A 22,713-nucleotide genomic window follows, 5' to 3' on the forward strand; every position below is an offset into this window, starting at 1 on the left:
TTCTCCTGCAGCTGTACGTGCTCACGACCTTGTCCAGGTTGTCCACTCCTCCCTTGGTGCGGTTGTAATGCAGCACCAAGGGCGGTTTCGCGCCGCTTCTGTTGCTGCCGCTGCTGTTGCTGCTGTTGCTGATGCGGCGGCTAGGCCGGGGCTCGGGGCCGGAGCGATGGTGGTAACGAGGAGCTGTGGTGAGGAGCAGCACGTTCTTGTTCTCCTTGGCCACGTAGGAGAGGATGATCGTGTCGGGCCCTCCTCCTCCTCCTCCTCCTCCTTCTCGTCCTCTTCCTCCTCCTCCTCCTCCTTCTCGCCGTCCTCCTCTTCCTCCCCCTCGTCCCGCGGAGCCGGCGAGTACCACGGATTCGACGGAGCCCACGGCCCTGCCCTTGACGCAGCGCAGCTCTCTGGGGATCTCGGGTCTGTTCGACCGCAGAGTGCCCAGCACGGTGTGGCCTCTCTCGCGATAGAGCCTATCGGCGAGCTCGCGCGAGGTGAAAAAGTTGTCGCACGTGACGTTGCGTCCCGGAGTCAGTCCCTCGGTGAGGTCCATGACCACTCGAGTGGCCAGGTGCTTTTCGGGAGGGCCGCGCTTGTCAGGCTTGCCGGTGTAGACTTGCATCTTCCATGCGTAGCTGGAACGCGCGTCGCACGCCACCCATATCTTGATCCCGTACCTGGCCGGCTTGCTGGGCATGTACTGTCTGAACGGACACCGTCCTGATGGATGGAGAGAGAGAGAGAGAGAGAGAGAGAGAGAGAGATAGATGTGGGAAAGTGTGGGGGAGATTGGGGCAGAAACGCAAGGAGAAGACATTCAATTCAATTCAATTTTATTTATATAGCGCCAAATCACAACAAAAGTCGCCTCAAGGCGCTTCATAGATACAAAGACATAAAGAGTCATAGACTTCATAGCTTCATAGCTTCATAGACATAAAGAGTCATGCGAAAGCAGCACAAACGCGGAACCCAACACGAGTATACAACAGAGCGAGCTAGCCCGTTTTCGCCATTCCCGCTCCTATTCCTCCTCTCTTCCCCCAGTCACACACACACACACACACACACACACACACACACACACACACACACACACACACACCACATAGTACGTACGTACCTCTGAACGGCACCAGTCTCTCGTCGACGGTGACCTCCGGTCCCGGGCGGTACATGGCGGGCAACCTCGCGCACCACTCGTCCCACACGGCTCTGATGGGGGCCAGTTTGTCGTAGCAGCTATCGCCCTCGCCGCCCTCGCCCTCGCCCTCGCCTCGCCCGGCCCTTCTGGTCTCCCTGTCGTCGAAGCGCAGCGCGCTCGAGTAGGCTCGAAAGGTCTTGAGCGGCATCGTGGCTCTGAACACGGACCTGCCGCTCTCGGCGTCCCACAGGCTCTCGCAGGCCTCTCCCCGGGACCTGTACACGCCGGCGAGCACGAGCAGCCCCAGGTAGGCTCGGAACTCGACGCGGCCCATGGGCTTCAATCCGTCGATGGCGGGCCTGCGCCTGCCCGCTTCCAGGTTGGTCATGGCGATCACCGAGTCCTCTATCTCCGGCGGGAAGTAGGCCATGAACGCGGAGGCCTCGTCTCGCGCCGCCGCCACGGCCTCTTTGGTGGGGCCTCGTCCCGGCGGGTCGAGGTCGTCGTCTTCTTCTTCTTCTAATTCTAATTCTTCTTCTTCTAATTCTTCTTCTTCTTCTTCTTCATAGTCTTTGTCTTCTTCATCGTCATCGTTATAATCATCAGCGAGGACGTCTTCTTCTTCTTCTTCTTCATCATCATCATCATCGGCGAGGACGTCTTCTTCTTCTTCTTCTTCTTCATCATCATCATTGGCGAGGATGTCTTCTTTTTCTTCTTCTTCTTCTTCTTCATAGTCTTTGTCTTCTTCTTTTTCTTCTTCTTCTTCTTCTTCTTTTTCTTCTTCTTCATAGTCTTTGTCTTCTTCTTTTTCTTCTTCTTCTTCATCATCATCATCATCATCATCATCGGCGAGGACGTCTTCTTCTTCTTCCTCTTCTTCTTCTTCATAGTCTTTGTCTTCTTCGTCATCGTCGTAGTCGTAATCGTCGGCTACATCAGCGTCGCGAGTTTCACCGACAGCGCCGCGGCCGCGATCGCGCCCAGGATCATGAACGCCACCTGCAGCGCGGCCGGCGTCGTCCTCTTGCCAAATCTCCCGAGTCCCCCGCCCCGGTGGGTCGGCGCCTGCTTCTTCTTCTTCTTCTCCCTCTCGGCGGTTCGACTCGCCTTGCGAGCCGCCATCCTGGCAGAGTTGCGACGCCATTTCGTAACCGCGATCCTCTTCCCCGAAATACCTATGGTCTGCCACCCCATCGTTTTCGTCCTCCTGATCCTCCGAGTGGCTCTCCTCCTCCTCGTCTGCGAGCGTTCGGGCCGTCGGGTCGTCGTTGTCGTCCCCCTCGGCCTCTTGCTCCTCTTCCTCGCTCTCGTCCTCCTCCAAGTTCTCCTGTAGCTGCTGCTGCTGCTGCTGCTGCTGCTGCTGCTGCCGCTGCTCTTGGTCTTCCTCGACCCCTAGCCCTCGATAGCGAAACGTGGCCGGTCGCAACAACGGAGCCACCGGAGCCGACCACGCAGCGTACGCCAAATGCGATGGCGATGGCGACGGTGATGGTGAGCGGGAGGAGGAGGAGGAGGACACCGCTGGCGATTGCGATCCGCCTGTACCGACCTTAGTGCTCTTTGGCTCCCACGGTCTAGTGCGTGACATTGTCTTCTTCTTCTTCTTCGTCTTCTTCTGCTTTCGCCGGGGTGTTTCTCGACCACCTTTTTACAAGACTTTATCTCTCTCTCTCTCTCTCTCTCTCTCTCTCTCTCTCTCTCTCTCTCTCCAATCCCATCCCATCCCCATCCCATCCCCTCGGGGGGGTGGGGGATCTCGCGACCCCAACCTCCTCCCTCCCTCCCTCCCTCCCTCGGCGGGGGACCCGCATCCCCCCCCCCGAGCCCGCCATCCCATCCCATCCCATCCTATCCCATCCCATCCCCATCCCATCCCCTCGGCGGGGGACCCGCATTCCCCCCCCCCCCCCCCCGAGCCCGCCATCCCATCCCATCCTATCCCATCCCATCCCCATCCCATCCCCTCGGGGGGGATCTCGCGACCCCAACCTCCTCCCTCCCTCCGCGGGGGACCCGCATCCCCCGACCCCGCCGCTCTCCCCCTGGCGGGTGCATCAGGGTTAAGGATATACACTCTGTGGTGTCTAAATTTATTTTGAATGGGAAAAGGCCTAGGATACGTTTGTCAACATTGCAGCAGGCCAAATTACTTGGTGGTTTGGCAGTACTTCGAGTTTTACTACTGGTCATTCAAAATCAGGGTGCTTAGGGGGTTGTTCACGAGGCTTCTACTGCATGGAAAATGATTGAATCCGCTAAGGCAGTACCACAATATACACACCAAAAAGCTCAGCAACGACAACAAATTTGGGCCTATTATTGCAAACTCTATAAAGGCTGTAGTTTCTTTGTGGCAGAATAGACTGACAAAACCAAAGTGTTCCATTATTTAGAGCCCACACTTTTTTACTACCTTTTCCAAGTGTTTTGCTCTCTATAATAAATTCCTATAAGCAATAGAATTTTCTTAAAATACATTTACTTATGAGAATCGCATGGTTTGTTGTGTTTAGTGCACCTAACGCTGAATTTTTTTTTTCAAAGTGCAAAGTGTGGTTCGGAAGATAAAAAAAGAATGTGCACCCATGTAGGTAAGGTCTAACAGCTAACACTCTCTTAAAGTGGTCAACATAGTAGCAAGTCCATGTGGACGGTTTAATGAGATCCATAGAGACTGAAGTTTCATTATATATTTGATGTAACTTGAGTTGTTCACTTTTAAAAAATGAACACACACCAAGTTTAGGTAGCTATCAATAAGACAATCTACATAAAACAAATATTATATATACACTGTTTGTTACTCGTTCTACCTGTTTTACATTTTAGTTCAGTTTCTGATCTTCACAAATGCTGAAATGAATCTAACATATATAACCTTCGGTGGTCACGTGGAAGTGGAGAAATACCGTTATCTTTATTTTGTGATCATGTTTATGGTGTATATTCTAATAATTTGCAGCAATTCCACTATTGTGTGGCTTATCGTAGTTCAAAAAAGCCTTCATGAGCCTATGTATATTTTCATTGCTGCTTTGTTAGTGAATTCTGTTGTTTTGAGCACTGTCATCTACCCAAAGCTTTTGATTGACTTCTTATCTGAAAAACAGATTATTTTGTATCAAGCCTGTCTCTTTCAAGTATTCCTGTTTTATGCCTTAAGTTGCTCAGAATTCTTACTGCTGTCAGCTATGGCTTATGACAGATATGTGTCTATATGTAAACCTTTGCAATATCCTTCTATAATGAGAAGAACAAGAGTCAATATTTTCCTGCTTTTGTGCTGGTTTTTACCTGCTATTCAGGTTGCAGTGCCAATAGCAGGAAATGCAAATACACCACTCTGTAACTTTACTCTGAAAGGTATTTTTTGTAACAATTCGTCAAACCATCTTTATTGTGTCAATTCAAGAGAATTATCTATATATGGTATGGTTGTTCTATTTAATGTTGCACTTTCTCCTATGTTTTTTATACTTTTTACATACATAAAGATAATTATAGTTGCCTATCAGAGTTGTGGAAATGTCAGAAAAAAAGCTGCACAAACCTGTTTGCCTCATGTGCTAGTTCTAATGAACTATTCTTGTTTGCTTACGTATGATATGGTTATAGTTAGACTGGAATCAGAGTTTCCTAAAACTGCACGTTTTATAATGACATTACAGTTTGTAACATATAACCCTCTTTGTAATCCAATAATATATGGACTAAAGATGAAAGAAATTTCTAAACACCTCAAAATACTGTTCAGTTAATTGCAAGCAAACCAATTTATTAATTTATAGTCTTTTTTTATTACTCATTTTTTATGAATTTTATGAAAACTGGCTTAATGTTTTCCTCCTACAACTGAGAATTGATCAATATTTAAAAACCAAAATGAAACGTAAACAAATATTAAAATGAATGTTTGATATCACTCTCCTCATTAATAATACATTTGTTAATAGTTTCATCTAATGTGATTGCCCCTATTGATTTTCACAATGAAATTAAACGTGAATATCCTTCTTAATGGATACTAACACAACATCAAGAGAAATGAAAAAGGGATGAAGTAGAGTAACATAAGGTCGAGTACTTAAAAAATGAGACAGTTATCATGCCAGTCACTTTTTATCTTGTGGCTCTGTGTAAATGAAATTCCATTACAATCTTGTGTTACATACAGTTCAGACACCTCAAAATATGTTTTATTTTACAGTTGAAAACTATATATCTGGATTTTCTTTCCAGTTTGTTTTCTTTTGGAGTGCAAGAAAATGTAGTTTAGCTAGTAGTTCACTTTCATTTTCTGGAAAGGATCCTTTATTTGGTCAGTTTTACTATTTTTGTTCTGTAAGGCATGGGTGTAACCTGAAGTCTCTGTTGAGATGATTTCAATCTATAGAGGCCTTCAGGACCAGCCAGGCTTCTACGCAGAGTATTAACCAATTGAAGAAATAGTACAGGCCCTTCACTGACACAGAATGCAGTATCAAAACACAAAACAAAAACAAACAAACAAACAAAAACCTCAGGCATGAACAACCATACCTGTTGATTATAATAGACTGATATACAATACAGCTGGACTTGAACCCTCAAGTGACGTTTTTGGTATTTTGGCCTTAATAACTAATAGGACAGTTTTTGCAAGGCGTAGGGAATCTCTTGCCTCATCCAGTTTTTTAAATGTTGTTCATCTACAACCTACAGTTTCTTTGCTACCTCCATTCACCTTGCTAAGTTTAGTCTTTTTAATGTTAGAGCCCTTGATAGTTTTATATTTTTAACAGAAATGTGAATAAACTCTGGAGAGGACTGCCTAGTTGGTGAACTATGCCCTCCCTTTATGATTGTTTTAATTGTCCCAGAGAAAGTGGCCAGGGTGAAGTTTTGGCTGTGGCATTTATCAAATGTTCACTTTTTAAGATTGATGAAGTATGTATCTCTGAGGTTCTGGTTTTTGAACTAAAATGTGAAAAAGCTACTGTGTGTACAGTTGTGTAACAATCTATGTCAAAATCTGTTATCCATGGGATAATAAAGGTTTATTCTATTCTATTCTATTCTATTCTATTCTACTATATTAGATATTTTTTATCAGGAAGGCCCAGATGGGTTGCCCACTGCCAAAGGGTGAGTCCCAGAGGACCAGAGACAACAGGCAATCAACACTGCTGGAGACTGGCTTTCCTAGCAGTTTCTTCATGGTTATTTGTTTGTGGGATTCCCAGGTACATCCAACTACATTTTTCCAGTACAAATTACATTCCGATGTTGTTACAGTCAATGACTCAGGGGTTTCAGGCATATGTAGAACACGAGTGGGGACAGCGCATCTCCTTGATAAATCCCGCACTTGATGGCGACTTGTGCTATAGGCTTGAAGTTCGCCACATCCCCATCAAATTTCTGATTCAGGCTCTTAGTGTCCTTTTTATCTTGTACAAATCTATGCGTTCCAAGATCTGTGTGTGGGGCATCGAGTCATAGGCTTTCTTGCCAATCCAGGTGATGCATAAGTTGCTGAGCCTGGTCTTGCAGTATTGGGTACCTTGTACCAGTAGCTGGTGTGTTGTTTCTCTGGAATTCCTGCTTATTCCCTTCTGTGTATTGAGCCATATGTCTGTTCATCTTAGCAGGATCATGTGGTGTGGCGACCTCTCCCTCATGGTGGTGACCTGTTCATTTGTGCTGCCAGACGATCATGGACTCTAGTTAGCTTCTTTAGCGTTTTAAGCACTATTTTCCTAAATCCAGCAACACACACTGTGTCAGTTTGTGAGAGCTGGGCTCCATCATGTAAATTAGCCTCTATAAATGAAGTGTTTCATGTCCACTTTAAAGGCCTGTGGTATGCCCATATTTAAGACTGAGGTATACTTTAAGGTAGGACCTCTCTGAGCAGTACTGTTGGAATGGGGTCTATTAGCTGTAGTGATAGATGTACTGTGGTGTTACCAAGTGATAGCAACACTAGGAAGAAGGAACATGAGAAGCTTTAGAAGTACCAAGGGCTGAGAGAGGAACGTGAGAAGATGTGGAGGGTGAAAGAAACAGTGTTTCACATAGTAATTTTAGGACTTGGGGTAGTGAAGGACATCCCAGATCTCTGTCCAGAAAAGTGCAGTCCAAATAACAGCAAGGATGCTGCACAGGACCCTTAAGCTCCTCAAGCTTTTATTAGTAAATATATTCGACACCAGAAAACTTTTCTGGTCTTTTAAGGACACAAAGGTTCAACCATCTCTCCAAGAGCTTAAAATATCTTAACATTAACATAATTTCTTTGCCATAAGGAACTCTTGGGTTGCTTTTGCACTTTGCTGTAGGTGATGTGTGAAGTTTTAAGGTAACACTAATTACTTCTAGAACAAATTGATTTAATACCAAAATAAAGCCAATTTCAGGAAAAAACAATGGTGAAAACACACTATATTACAAGCTTGTTGTTAGCTAGCAATTCTACACCCATGTGCTACTCTTATTATGTTTGACTAATTTGTCACTCTACAGTCTGATAACATGGCAAAAGAATACTTACATATACAAGGGGAAGGTTTCATTTAACAGCAGGACCCAAATCTGCATTATTATCAACAGCTATGTTTCTTTTCCTATCAGTGCCCACTTGAAGAGCTGCTTTCTTAATTAATTTTCTTTTTGTCTTTACTTTTTTCTATTGCAGATGATTTTGAAAAGTCTGTCAACATGTAGCTATAAATGTGACTGTTAGTGTAGAAGTCCTCACCAATTTGTAACAGAAGAGTTCATCACATGAACAAAATGTTGATTCTCACACAAAGTGAGAGATTGTTAAATAAATAGATAAAAGAAAAATTGTTAAGTACAAAGAGAGATAAATCAATATTTATATAGGCGATATATCAATATAAAGAATATCTGATGAAATAAACAATAAATCTGTTTCAGGGATCAAAATCAAACATCTCACTATACTTTTTTCTTAGCAGAACAATCTCTTTAGGTGTTTAGAAATATATTTCATTTTTAGTCCATATATGATTGGATTAAACAGTGGATGATATAAAACCACTTGCAAAGTCATTATTAAACGTACAGTCTGTGAAATATCAGATTCCAGTCGAAGTATAATAACTTCACATGTACAGAAGAATGAATAGTTGAATAAAACCAGCAGGTGAGGTAAGCAGGTCTGTGTAGCTTTTTTCCTGACTTCTCTACAGCTTTGATAAGATATTATAAGTATCTTTGTGTAAGTGAAAACTATGTAGAGCATGGGAAAAAATACAATATTGAGCAAAACATTCACACCATAAATAGCCAAAACTCTTGAACTCACACAATGAAGTTTGTAAATTGACTTATTACAAAATATCCCTTGCAGAGTAAAGTTACACACTTTTCTAGTAGCACTTAGTGATGTTGTTGTCACGGTTCTGGGTCCGTTGGACCCAGTATTTCGAGTTTATTATGTTTTGGTTCACTTTTGCATCATGGATTATTCTTTGTTTCTCTGGTACTTTGTGTTTCAGTTATCTTGGTGTTTTGGATTGTTTCTCATTCTCTTGTTGTGATGTTTATTATTATTATTATTATTAGAGTTTCATGTTTCTATTATCCATGTTTTAGGAATGGTGGTTTCATGTATAGTTCAGTTCCATGTTTCATTTTCTGTCTCTGTGTTGAGTCCATGTCTCTGAGTTGTGATTCATGTTTCCTGTTTTATTGTGAAAGTCTTTGTCTTATGTTAGTGTGTGCAGCTTTGTTCCCCATGTCTCGTTAGCCCTGATCTCTCCCAGCTGTGTCTCCCTTCTGTGGCCCATTTCCTCATTACTACCCTGTGTATTTAAGCCCTGTGTTTTCCCATGCCCAGTGTCGCGTCGTACCCTCAGATTATGCCTGTGTGTCCTTGGTCTCAGTGGTCCAGCCTCACTTCATGTTTGTTTTCCTGCCAGCAATAAAGCTGAGGTTTTGTGAGTTACAATTCTGTGTTCGAGTCCTGCATTTGGATCCTCATCTCTGCCTGCCCGCACACAGAGCCCTGACAGTTGTTCCTGCAACCTGACAAGCAGGCACAAGCCACGCTAAGACCAAGAAAACAGAGATGGTAGTTTTTTTTCATGATTACGGAATATTGCAAAGGTTTGCATATAGACACATATCTGTCATAGGCCATGGCTGCCAACACTAAAAATTCTGAAGCTCCTGAAGTGTAAAGTACAAAATACTGAAAGTGACACATTGTGTGTTTGTGTGTGATATAATCTGTTTTTCAGATAAAACATCAAGCAAAAACTTTGGGTAGATGGTTGTGCAAAAAAAAGTAGAGTTAATCAGCAAAACTGCAATAAAAATATACATGGGCTCATGAAGGCTTTGATGAAACACAATAAGACGAATAATGGTGGAATTAGAGAAAATTACTGCAGCATATATTGTAAAAATAATCAGAAAATAGACATATCTGTACTTTTCCACCTCTACATACCCATTAAGTGTTATGTAAGTTAAATTTAGTTTATTGTCCATTGAGTTACCTGGCTGGGAATTGTATTTACAAGATCCTATCCACAGTTCTAATGCGTCCTGCTCTGACCATGCAGTATGTTTTTAATCACTCTACTTCACCCTCCACGGATTTCAGCAAACCCTCCACCACAACATGCATTCATGTGACCTTTTTTAAACTGTGAAGAGTTGTTTTGACTTTAAGGCGGCTTTGCAGTCCAGAAGTTCAGTGTCTAATAAACAGTGGCAAAGATACCCCAAGTCAGCATGCAAGTAGTGTGGCTAAATTGTAATTCTGTTTCTGCACATTAAGTAATAGAATCAAAATTTACTTCAAAGCTCGAAATTATTATACCATCTACTTAAGGTGCTTTGACAATTGATCTCTTAGGGTAGTAATCAGAATCAGAAGATTTTATTCATCCCCAAGGGGCAATTAACAGACAACCGAGCAGCATAACGTTGAAGATAAGGACAGTAAGAACAGGGTATAACAGTGAGATAATAAATGCACAGAATATACAGTATATACAGTTTTAAAATTAAAGTGACTGAAAAAACTTTTCAGCTGACTGGCCGGTGGACCGCACGAGTAGCGACCCGGAACCAGTATCCAGAAAAAGAAAAGAAAGTAAAGAAAAAAGAACAACCAAAACTTGATTAACCTATTCAGTCTTTCATGAGAAAAAACTAGGAGGCTTAGGTCCACTAAAGTGAAACTCAGTCTACTCAGATAAAAGTTATTAAAGTTCTGTAGTATCACATCAACGTTCAGTGAGAGACTGAAATTACCAAAAACCACTGAACGACACAGGAAATCATTCCTGCCTGTGGCCATCTCCCTGTAGAACTCCTCCGTCTAATACACTGTAAACACTGCAAAAGTTACATCCTTTTGCACACACTCTTTTCTTACTCTGTAATGTTGCCGTCTATTTTCTTGATATTTATTTGCAATCACATCTGGATATTTATTATTTGGTGATTTGTATATATTGTGCTATTCCTTAGATCTTAAGATATTCTATTGTTAATAGTCTAGTCTGTTTTTGTTTTTGTTATTGTTTTTTCTAATGTCACTGTACTGGAGCAACCCGTAACCCACATAATTTCACAAGGGATTAATAAAGTATGCTGATTCTGATACTGATTTAAAGGGAGCGTCTTTGTTAAAGTCTTCTCATGGATTTTCCAACACAGAGCTCCTGGGTGGTAATACTCTATCAGTCCCAGAACTGGATTCAGTTGGGCAGCGTGGGGTGAGAACTGAATAACTGAAGAATGCAATGGTTTTTAGATTTCATTGGACTGTCTTGAACAAAGTGGATGATAACAAAGAGAGGGAAGGTAGTCAGAACTGAGGGGATGGAACTACCAGAAGGCAACATTGCAAACATTGAAGACAGCTACAAGTACCTGGAGATCTCACAGGCAAATGGGAACCATGAAGAGGCTGCTAGGAGAGCTGCAACCACCAAGTACCTGCAGAGGGTCAGGCAAGTCCTGAGGAGTCAGCTGAATGGTAAGAACAAGATCTGGGCTATCAACACCTATGCCCTGCCCTTGATCAGGTACCCTGCTGGCATAATAAGTTGGCCAAAGGTGGAGATAGAAGCCAGTGACATCATGATCAGGAGACTCTGACCATGCATGGAGGGTTTCACCCCAAATCCAGCACCCTGAGGCTGTATGCTAAGCAAAAGCAAGGACTGGTGTGTCAGCACCACAGTCCAGGATGAGGCAGCAAACATCCATGAATACATCAGGAAGATGGCCCTAACCAACCACATGCTCAGGGAATACCTCAGGCAGCAGAAACCCGAGAAAGAGGAGGCACCATCATAGAGGGACAATAGGATAGAGGAAGTGGCTGACATCCAGAAATCCTACCAGTTGCTGGACAAAGCTGGACTAAAAGACAGCACAGAGGCACTAATCATGGCAGCACAGGAACAAGCTCTGAGCACAAGACTGATAGAGGCTGGGGTCTATCACACCAGGCAAGACCCCATGTGCAGGCTGTGTAAAGATGCTCCAGAGACAATCCATCACATAACAGCAGGATGCAAGATGCTAGCACGCAGGGTATACATGGAACACCATAACCAAGTGGTTGGCATGGTATACACAAACATCTGTGCCAAATATGGCGTTAAAGTCCTGAGGTCAAAATGGGAGACGCCCACAAGGGTGGTGGAGAATGACCGAGCTAAGTTCCTGTGGGACTTAGATGCAGATGCAGATGGACAAAATGGTGGTGGCTAACCAACCGGACATAGTGGTGGTAGACAAACAGAAGGAGACGGCCATAGTGATAATTCCTAATTTCCTTCGGGATTAATAAAGTATTCTGATTCTGATTCTGATAGAGGTAGCGGTTCCCAATGACAGCAACATCAGAAAGAAGGAACACGAGAAGCTCGAGAAATACCAAGGGCTCAGAGAAGAGCTTGAGAAAATGTGAAGGGTGAAGGTAACAGTGGTCCCAGTGGTAATCGGAGCACTAGGTGCGGTGACTCCCAAACTAGGCGAGTGGGTCCACCAGATCCCAGGAACAACATTGGAGATCTCTGTCCAGAAGAGCGCAGTCCTAGGAACAGCTAAGATACTGTGCAGGACCCTCAAACTCCAAAGCCTCTGGTAGAGGACCGGAGCTTGAAGGATAGACCGCCCGCAGGGGTCAGCGGGGGAATTTTTTCCATGTATGCTATATATAGGCTTTATTTATAGGCTATAAATAAAATAATGTATGAAAAGACATTCGTAATGCACAAGCTTGATGTCCTTGTTTTTGTTAAAGTTTTTTTTAATTATTATTTTTATTATTATTATTATTTAGTATGGTAGTTATCCAAGTTTTTTTTTCACTGAAAATGTACACAAGGCATAAAACCACACCACCTAAACTGGAAACCAAATAAAAACTCCTGATGAAATAAGATATGGACCCGAGTGCAAAAAAGCCAGGATACACTCAACAATAAAATCTTGCTACATTATTAAAATTCTATACTAGATTAATAGAAGTTGGCTGATCATTGTCATTGTTAGCTGCAACTTATGATCCATTAGCTCTAACTACTAAATCCTCAAGTAAAAGAGGCTGAACAATGATGTAACTGACTTTCACAGTTCAGCTCCCTCAAGGTTGAAGCAAACCAATAAAACTCTTCCTCAGTCCACATACATATGATTCACTATAAGCATTTGATTGATGAGTGTACTTGTATTTGAAGTTCTGATATCTTTATGCTGCTATATATTTATTTTGTAGCATTTTTTTTAATTCATGGATGAGGAGTTAAATACCACATATGTAACTCTAGATGGATACATTGAGGTTAACAAGTACAGATATGTTTATTTTTGTATTATCTTTACATTATACATTATAATAATATGCAGTAATTCTACCATCGTGTATGTGATCTGGATTCATAAAAACCTTCATGAGCCTATGTACATTTTCATTGCAGCTTTGCTGCTGAACTGTCTCCTTTACAGCACAACTATTTACCCAAAACTTCTGATTGACTTTTTATCTGAAAAACAAGTCATAACATATTCAGCCTGTCTCTTTCAGTTTTTTATATTTTACACTTTAGGCAGTTCAGAGTTCTTTCTCTTGGCAGCCATGGCCTATGACAGATATGTGGCTATTTGTAAACCTCTTGAATATCCAACTATCATGAACAAAACCACTGTGATCATTTTCCTGGTCGTATCTTGGCTTATACCTGCTGTTCATATTGCAATCCAAGCAATAGGGAGTGCTGAAGCAACATTGTGTAACTTTAATTTAAAGGGAATATTTTGTAATAATGCAGTTTACACTCTTCTGTGTGTAAAGTCAAGATTAATTATTGTATTTGGAGTGGTTGCTTTAATAGATCTTATAATACTTCCTGTGCTCTTCATAGTTTTCACTTATACGAACATTTTTATCATCTCATATCAAAGTTGCAAAGAAATTAGGAAGAAAGCTGCAGAGACCTGTTTACCCCATCTGTTAGTTTTAATCAGTATTTCCTGTTTAAGTATCTATGATGTAAGCATAGCTCGAGTGGAATCAGATTTTCCAAAAGCTGCACGATTACTAATGACATTACAAATAGTGCTCTATCATCCATTGTTTAATCCATTCATTTATGGGCTCAAAATGAAGGAAATTTCTAAACAGCTAAAAAGATTCTTTTGTCATGCCAGAATCATCGTGTATTAACTATCAATGCTAATGTGCCTTAATTGTTATGTAATCAGTTTGCTGAAATTACTGAAAACACTTTTTAACATAATCAAAAAGTAAAACATAAAAATGTCATTTTTACTTATTTAATTATTCATAAATTATTGCTATGATTTACTGTTGGTGTATTAAGTCCATACTGATAATAGGACAAACATGTTCTAAGTTTATTTTGTAAATATACTATTCCTCAACAAGTTTTTCTTTAGTTTCTCATAATTACAAGTCTAACAGAGTAATCAATCTTTTTAAAGAAAACGTATATGAGCAAAATAAATGACATTAGTTTTAATTCATTTCACACAATTCTTTTTTAGTTTTTTCAAGTTGTATGTTGCTGTACTCAGTACAATGCTCATCTTAACGTAATACCTACAGTTTCAGAGCTGCAGAGTTTTGGTAAGTTACAACCTAGGAGCTTTTGGGAAGCAATTAATGAAAAATGTATGCAGTTGTCTTAACATAAACATATCCATTCTGCCATAGGTAAAATGATAGGTAATTAAGTCTATTTTCAGATTAATGTTTTTAAACTTTTGTATTTCTTCATTTTTACATTATTGCTAAATATTATTTAGGATATGCTAGTGGAACATAGTGAAACATAGATTCTCCACTAAAGGAATAAGTGGTAACACTTTGTAACTGTTGCCCAAGGACCTGCATCTTCACCACTTGTCACATTTTATTGGTCAGTGTGAGTTATTAACCAAACAGATGTACAGTGGGGCAAAAAAGTATTTAGTCAGCCACCGATTGTGCAAGTTCCCCCACTTAAAATGATGACAGAGGTCAGTAATTTGCACCAGAGGTACACTTCAACTGTGAGAGACAGAATGTGAAAAAAAAATCCATGAATCCACATGGTAGGATTTGTAAAGAATTTATTCGTAAATTAGGGTGGAAAATAAGTATTTGGCCACCTCAAACAAGGAAAATCTCTGGCTCTCACAGACCTGTAACGTCTTCTGTAAGAAGCTTTTCTGTCCCCCACTCGTTACCTGTATGAATGGCACCTGTTTGAACTCATCATCTGTATAAAAGACACCTGTCCACAGCCTCAAACAGTCAGACTCCAAACTCCGCCATGGCCAAGACCAAAGAGCTTTCGAAGGACACCAGGAAAAGTATTGTAGACCTGCACCAGACTGGGAAGAGTGAATCTACAATAGGCAAGCAGCTTGGTGTGAAAAAAATCAACTGTGGGAGCAATCATCAGAAAATGGAAGACATACAAGACCACTGATAATCTCCCTCGATCTGGGGCTCCACGCAAGATCTCATCCCGTGGGGTCAAAATGATCATGAGAACGGTGAGCAAAGATCCCAGAACCACACGGGGGGACCTGGTGAATGACCTGCAGAGAGCTGGGACCAAAGTAACAAAGGTCACCATCAGTAACACACTACAACGGCAGGGAATCAAATCCTGCAGTGCCAGACGTGTTCCGCTGCTGAAGCCAGTGCATGTCCAGGCCCGTCTGAAGTTTGCCAGAGAGCACATGGATGATACAGCAGAGGATTGGGAGAATGTCATGAATGGGGCCATGTATCGTGAGATTTTGAGCCAAAACCTCCTTCCATCAGTGAGAACTTTGAAGATGAAACGAGGCTGGGTCTTCCAACATGACAATGATCCAAAACACACCGCCCGGGCAACAAAGGAGTGGCTCCGTAAGAAGCATTTGAAAGTCCTGGAGTGGCCTAGCCAGTCTCCAGACCTCAACCCCATAGAAGATCTGTGGCGGGAGTTGAAAGTCCGTGTTGCTCGGCGACAGCCCCAAAACATCACTGCTCTCGAGAAGATCTGCATGGAGGAATGGGCCAAAATACCAGCTACTGTGTGTGCAAACCTGGTAAAGACCTATAGTAAACGTTTGACCTCTGTTATTGCCAACAAAGGTTATGTTACAAAGTATTGAGTTGTGTTTTTGTTATTGACCAAATACTTATTTTCCACCCTGATTTACGAATAAATTCTTTACAAATCCTACCATGTGGATTCATGGATTTTTTTTTTTTCACATTCTGTCTCTCACAGTTGAAGTGTACCTCTGGTGCAAATTACTGACCTCTGTCATCATTTTAAGTGGGGGAACTTGCACAATCGGTGGCTGACTAAATACTTTTTTGCCCCACTGTATGTATGTATATATGTATGTATGTATGTCATAAACCCACAATATTATTAACAATAGCACATCAAAAACATATCAAATGTTTTGAAATGAAAGTTCAATATTTTACCATTTCATGAAAAATATTAACACCCTTACAACAGATAGGTTCTAAAATCTACCTTCACATTCTGCAATTAAATTATATAAATAATTTGTAAAACAAATGAAACTTCTAAACTCAATCTTAAGTTCTTCTTTTGTCAGATCTAACTAAATATATAATTGGGAAAAGTAGATGAAAATTAAAACTTTTTTTTTTTTTTTTTTTTAGTGATATGACATCTTTGCCATTACTTTTGTCATTGCAGGGTGGGTTCAGAATCTTCCCCATAATATCAAATATGGTATCAAGTATTTTCCTGGTTAATATGTATCGAGTTCGAAATTCTAGTATCATAACAACCCAATTAGTCATCATAGCTGTTGATATTTTAATGTGTAGAGATTGTAATGGAAATGTATTTTTCCTTAGTGTATCCTCACCTTTTCTGACAATAACACATATATAACATGTTTATTTGAAGCATAGTGGGACAGACACTCAGACTGGACTCTCTCTCTTGCTGCAACGTGAATAAAACTCACTTCAAAGACACTCATCAAGTGTTTGCATTTTATTTTAAAAAGTTCCACGACAAGATATAGGTGAATATTCATATCTGTGCATTCCCAGGTGCTGCCAGCTAAATCTAAGTTTTATCACTCCCACTTTTCCATTCAAGCAATCTCCACCACCAGCATCTTGGCTCCGAGGGGTCCTGCTGTAATCCCTCTCATAGCTTTGGTTCCGTTCCACCAAGATGGGCCATTGAATTGTACTCAGGCAATCTATTCCGTCATTCCCATGTTTACTCCATTTTGAATTATGAAAAATATCTGAATATAATAACCTTTTTGTGTTGACTGTCAAGTTTACTTTATTTATATAGCACAATAATCAACAGAAGTTGACCAAAAGAAGAAAAATGGTAAAAATGGTAAATGGCCTGTATTTGTATAGCGCTTTACTAGTCCCCCCCAGGGACCCCAAAGCGCTTTACACACCCAGTCATCCACCCATTTACACACACATTCACACACTGGTGGAGGCAGCTACAGTTGTAGCCACAGCTGCCCTGGGCACCTGGACACTTACATTTACATTCCAAGTCTTAAAGACACCCAGTTCCTAAATATATGGCAAGCTGACTTGTCTGTTTTATGTCTGTTTTATTGTGTTAACTATTTCTTGTGGAAGGTGATTTAGTTGTCATTAAAATGTGCTCAGAATTTTCAAATTGATGATGATTTATTTGATAAATCAAGACACACGGCTCTCTGCCATATAAGCTGCCTTTATAAGTTAAAAGTATCAAAATCTGTACTCAGCAACAGTAATGCTGAACCTGTGTTTACTTTGCAGTGTTGCAGACCACTAGGAGCCAAGCTTCTCATTTGACTGTCATGAAACGTCTGTGTGCTGGCAGGAGAGGACCCAAACACAAACTCATGGAAAACGGGACTTAACTCAAAATACAGCTTTATTACTGAACGGGGAAAAAAGATACAAGACAATGCTAAACTAAACTGGGAAATTCTAATGCTAATCTAATCTAATTACTTAGGGAAACACGGGGAGAGACACGGAGCCATGAGGGAGGACCAAACTGAGAGAGACGCTGACCTAAATACACAGAGGGATGACAGGGACATGAGGACACACACAACTGATAGGAATAACCATAACGAGACAGGGGAAGCTAGACTAAACGGAATGAACATGAAAACATGCGCTAAACAACAGCAGCACGTTTAAGCTTGATCAGCTGTTGTTAGAATTCATTTAATATTACTTTCTAGTATCAGCTGATGTTTACTGGAGCCATAGCCGTAAAAGCTGCTTGTCATGATGTCGGTTTGGATATCTGGTGAGAGGGAAACACGAAGGTGAAATCAAGAGATGTCCTTCAGTGGTCATATGATGTAAACTGTTTAGAACTCATACATATATACCAACAAGACAGTGTACATCACTGTCACAACAGCGTTTGTTTTCATCCAAAGGCTTTATGGTTTTTCCTATAAAACCTGGTGGGCCTGTCTCTAGTCAAAATGCCCAGACTGACTTTTTGTCCCACTCCAGCTGACCAGGTGGTCAAGGCGCAGACTCAAGGCACATCATTTTCAACCCCCCAACCCCCCTACCCCCCCAACCCCCCTACGGTCTTTCGCTTCTCGGGTTAAACATGATATATAAGTCACTCTGATAACTTCTAAATGTCAATGTTTGGTTTATTTCAGTGTTTGATTTGTTCCTGAGTAAATCGGTTTTGGCTCAGATTAAAGTTCAACTTCATAACTAGACCGTTTTATTTAATACTGAAGTCTTGCTTGGAGAGCTGTCAGTATATTTTGAATTTCACCAGTTATATTATGAAAATGTTTCCTACTGAATTTAACTATTTTTTAATGTTAGATTTAATTCAAAGTCAGCTGTTTAAATAAGAACTGTGAAATTCAAAAAAAGAATTGTCCGATTTCCTCCATAAGAGAGTAGAACCGCTGCAGTGCAGACCTCCTACTGAGCCATCTTACGTCATTATAATACACAACATCTCCGTATTCTGGATGTTGAGTAGAAGCTGTTGAAACTGGCGGTTGTACAGGGCTTTGGAGCGAATATAATTAATAGCCTTTATCACCAGTTTCATAACATGGTCATATTTTAAATGTTTAGCACAGAGTACTTGTTGGTGAATAATACAGTGGAGTTTTATAGCTTTACATCCTTCTTTGCTGACTTTGTTACAGACTAGGGTTGTTAATTCCTTAGTGAGTACTTCAGGCAGCAGAAACCCAAGAAAGAAGAGGAGCAAGGAGAAGAACCATCATGGAAGGATAGGCCCCTGCATGGGCTCGAGATAGAGGAAGTGGCTAACATTCACCACTTTTGCTGTCTCTCAGCATGAAATGTTGCAGTAGTATTTGTAGTGGATCGATAACACACACTCACATTGTGGCTTGTTTATCAGAATCAGAATACTTTATTAATCCCCAAGGAAATTAGGGTTACAGCAAGCAGCACGCTAATGGCGCAAGCACAAGCATCGAAGGCGTTTGGACAGGGAGGGGGGATCAATGTGTGCATATCAGTGTATGTGTGTGTGTGTGTGTGTGTCCAGAGTTCAGCTGAAACAGTGTCCTTCGCCCCGCCAGGATAAGTAAACAGTCTTCCAGCCAACCCAAGTGGCCTTGCATGGAATGGGGGGAACAGTCTAAACACAGTCGTTATCAGGGTGTTTTGTTCAGCTCCAGCCTTGAGGCCGCAGCTGGCGCCGAAGGGGTCTCCGCATGAAGTGATGATGGTTTTTACTTTAGTGCGATCAACTCATATGAATTTCAAAGCTGTTCTAACAGTCCAACACTGGTCTCTCAATCTGCCGTTGGAGAGCCGTGAGCTTTCTATGATGTTATCCAAACTTACGTTCCGTGATGTTGTCATTCTTTTTGCTCAAAGAGCAGGTTCTGAGAACTCACGACCGCAGTGCACTTCGCCAAGATGTGATCGAATTTGCGCTCAAAGGTGTTATTCGAGCTAGCCCCTCCAGATGTAATCCAGTTTTTCACTCAGATGTCTTGTTCTGAGTATTCACGGCAGCCGTGCGTTCTCCAAGATCTTCTCCGTGCTGCACTCAATGAGCCCATTTTGAGAAACTCATGCCTCGTCCCATCATTTCAATCCCAGTGGGCAGCCTTTTGGGGGTTTGAACAGCTGGTTCCACTTCCTTAATTCTTCGATAAGCCAGGGCCAAGCCAGCTCCGATCAGCAAGAACCCTGTTATTATGGTTCCGAATAGGTAGATATCTTCAGCAGTCAGGCTCACCTGAGCCCAGATTCTCGTTGAGAAGGGGTGTCAATTGCATTCAGAGACCAGTTGATCAAATCCATAATTCCTCTTTTAGGTTTTAGAGAACAGACTGTGAGAGAGTGTTCCAGGGAAAAGTAAGAAAAAACACAAGACAAGACAAGGACATAAGAAGCTAAGCAGGGAAGATAGGGGCAGGAGAGCTCAGAAGATAAGAGCTGAGAGCCAAATAAAAAAACATGCACTAGTCTACAGCTGACCACATGACCAATTGCTAGATGACTTCCTTCAGCTACACCAGGCAACCCTGGGCACGTGTGCCACAGCTGACACGCGAAGGGTTAAGTGATGGCGCAGCATGCAGTGAAATAATCTGAGAAGGTGTATTTAAAAATAAATATCTACGGCTGGGCCACCAATGCACATCACAAATTAGTTCACACAGAGCTAATGACAATACAGCTAATGACAGTCTTAATGACAGTATCTAAGCTAACAGCCCCACCTCCTTGTTTTACTTGTAACTGGCTAAAAATTACACAGACGAGAGGGATGTAGCCAGTTCTGTGAATTATATCGAAGCGAGCTAAAAAAGATGATCCCTGGTCTTTTATGCCAATTTGGAGAGAAGACTAGGGTTTTGCGCAACAGAAAGATCGTGCTGTATGTGCCCTTTGCCTCGAGAGTGTTGTTTGCCGGACTTCCAGTGTTAAACGACATTTTGAGACGAAACATCAAAAAACCTTCAAGGATGAGGCAGAGAAAGTTGAATCAATTACACGTCTGTGTCAAGATATGAGAAGCAAGCAAGTACTCTAAAAGTTTTTACAGCTGCAAAACATCATGGAACTGAAGCAAGTTATCGTATTGCACACTGTATTGCTAAACATGGAAAACCGTTTACAGACGGAGAATTTGTTAAGGAGACTTTTCTCTCAAGCTCAGAAGTGTTATTTAATGGGCTTCCAAACAAAGATGCAATTAAAGCAAGGATACAAGACATACCTGCATCAGCCAGAACTGTGGAACGACGTATCCAGGAAATGGGTGACAATGTCAGAGCCCAACAAACAGCTGGTTTGAGAGAAGCCCAGGTGTTTGGTGTAGCTTTGGACGAAAGCGTTGATATCAATGACATTCCACGTTTGGCTGTTATGGTAAGATACTGTGATGTGGCAGTACAAGAGGAACTCTTCTGTTTAACCCCGATGCCTGAAACAACGCGAGGTGAGGATATTGCCAAAGTTTTTAAGGAGTGTTTTGATGAGCAAGGCATTGACATTACAAAGATTTTTGCTGTGACAACTGATGGTGCGCCAGCTGTGGTTGAGAAACACAGGGGCGCTGTTACCTTAATTGAGGAACAAGTTGGCGATCCCATCATGAAACTACACTGTATAATACACCAAGAAAACCTGTGTTCCAAGATTTCAAATTCAGATCTTCATGACGTCATGCCCACAGTGGCAAAAGTCGTGAACTTTATAGTTAAGCGATCTCCTTTGACTCACCGCCAATTCCAGTCTCTGCTCGAGGAGCTGGATAGCTCATGCAAAGACATCCCGCTCCACTGTGCTGTCAGATGGCTTAGCTGTAGAAAGGATCTGGAATGATTTGTGGATTGTTTTGATGTGGTAAAAAAATTCCTGGCAAAAAAGGGGCAAAGCCATTCCGAACTCCAAGATGAGAAGTGGGTTGAAAATTTTTTCTTTCTCGCTGATATAACGGGACACCTCAACGAGTTTAATCTCAAACTGCAGGGATCCGGACAAACTGTTTTAGATATGCGTGACACGTGGGAAGCTTTCGTTCAAAAACTGGCAGTTTTTTCCAGCAATGTTGAAACTTCCACGTTCTGCTACTTCAAACGCCTCAGGGAGCTCAGCGCAGCATCAGCACCTCGGAAATACACGGGTACGTCCAAAGACTCAAGAAAGAATTCTGAACGAGTTTTCTGGACTTTCAGGTGTATGGACCGATGTTTTATTTTCTTATCAAGCCAGAAAGCTTTAATGAGCAGCTGGATTTGTCTCTTTTTAAATGGCTAGACACAGATGACATGGAAATGCAGCTGATTGAACTGAAAAGCTCGACTGTGTGGGTGACAAAGTTCGCAGAACTACGAACACAGCTAGAATCCACAGCTGCGCGTGAACCTGGAGCTTGCATCTTCACTTGCTGGACATCACTACCAGACAAGTTTAACTGTCTTAAGAACATTGCACAGGCCCTATTGACAGTATTTGGCTTTACCTATCTGTGTGAGCAAATTTTCTCTCACATGAAGAGTGTCCTTAGCGCCTCCCGTTGCCGTCTGACTGCCGGACACTCAGAGACCTGTGTGCTCCTTAAAGTTACAAAATGTGACCCCCAGATAACACAACTGGCAAATACAAAGCAGGGACAGGGATCACATTAACATGCATATCCCTGTATAAACAAATGTCATATTAGCCCAGTATTTTTTCTTTCTAAAAGTTCAGATAGAGCACTGGACTCACCAACACGCCTCAGTCACACACAGAGAATCCAGATCATGGGAACTGAAAAAGTCCAGAAGAATAAAAGTTTTGTTTAAAGGGATCTGGCATTTACCAGGCCAATCGCTGCAGGAGCTGGAGCTGCAGCACAGGGTTCAGTAAGTTGAGAAACCAGACGCAGCGATCTCAGGTTTCAATAATGTTCACAGCGGAGGTTTAGCCTGGGAGGGCATGGGCAGTGAGGCTGAGGACCATGATCAAAGCTGACCACAGGCACCAAGCAGGCATCAAGAGGATCCAGGAAATGCCAAGACACAAACAATCTTGGGAATAATCCATG

General features: G+C 42.0%; 2 protein-coding genes and 1 pseudogene across 2 annotated transcripts; 2 read left to right on the forward strand and 1 right to left on the reverse strand.

Annotated features, from left to right (window-relative positions):
* The first annotated feature begins 3,981 nt into the window (after positions 1 to 3,981).
* LOC146556278 (olfactory receptor 6N2-like) lies at positions 3,982 to 4,899 on the forward strand. Its single transcript, XM_085249366.1, has one exon. The coding sequence runs from the start codon at positions 4,000 to 4,002 to the stop codon at positions 4,897 to 4,899; it is 900 nt and encodes a 299-aa protein (XP_085105492.1). The 5' UTR covers positions 3,982 to 3,999.
* A 4,228-nt stretch (positions 4,900 to 9,127) lies between these two features.
* LOC146556279 (olfactory receptor 4B13-like) lies at positions 9,128 to 9,643 on the reverse strand (annotated as a pseudogene).
* Positions 9,644 to 12,902: 3,259 nt separating this feature from the next.
* On the forward strand, positions 12,903 to 13,844 carry LOC146556280 (olfactory receptor 13C2-like). The gene has a single exon (XM_085249365.1). The coding sequence runs from the start codon at positions 12,912 to 12,914 to the stop codon at positions 13,842 to 13,844; it is 933 nt and encodes a 310-aa protein (XP_085105491.1). The 5' UTR covers positions 12,903 to 12,911.
* The last annotated feature ends 8,869 nt before the right edge of the window (positions 13,845 to 22,713 follow it).

Source organism: Mchenga conophoros, linkage group LG16 (assembly GCF_057382185.1).
Source record: "Mchenga conophoros isolate Kocher_MC1m ecotype Shallow Benthic linkage group LG16, M_conophoros_male_GT1.1, whole genome shotgun sequence".
NCBI classification, from domain to species: Eukaryota; Metazoa; Chordata; class Actinopteri; order Cichliformes; family Cichlidae; genus Mchenga; species Mchenga conophoros.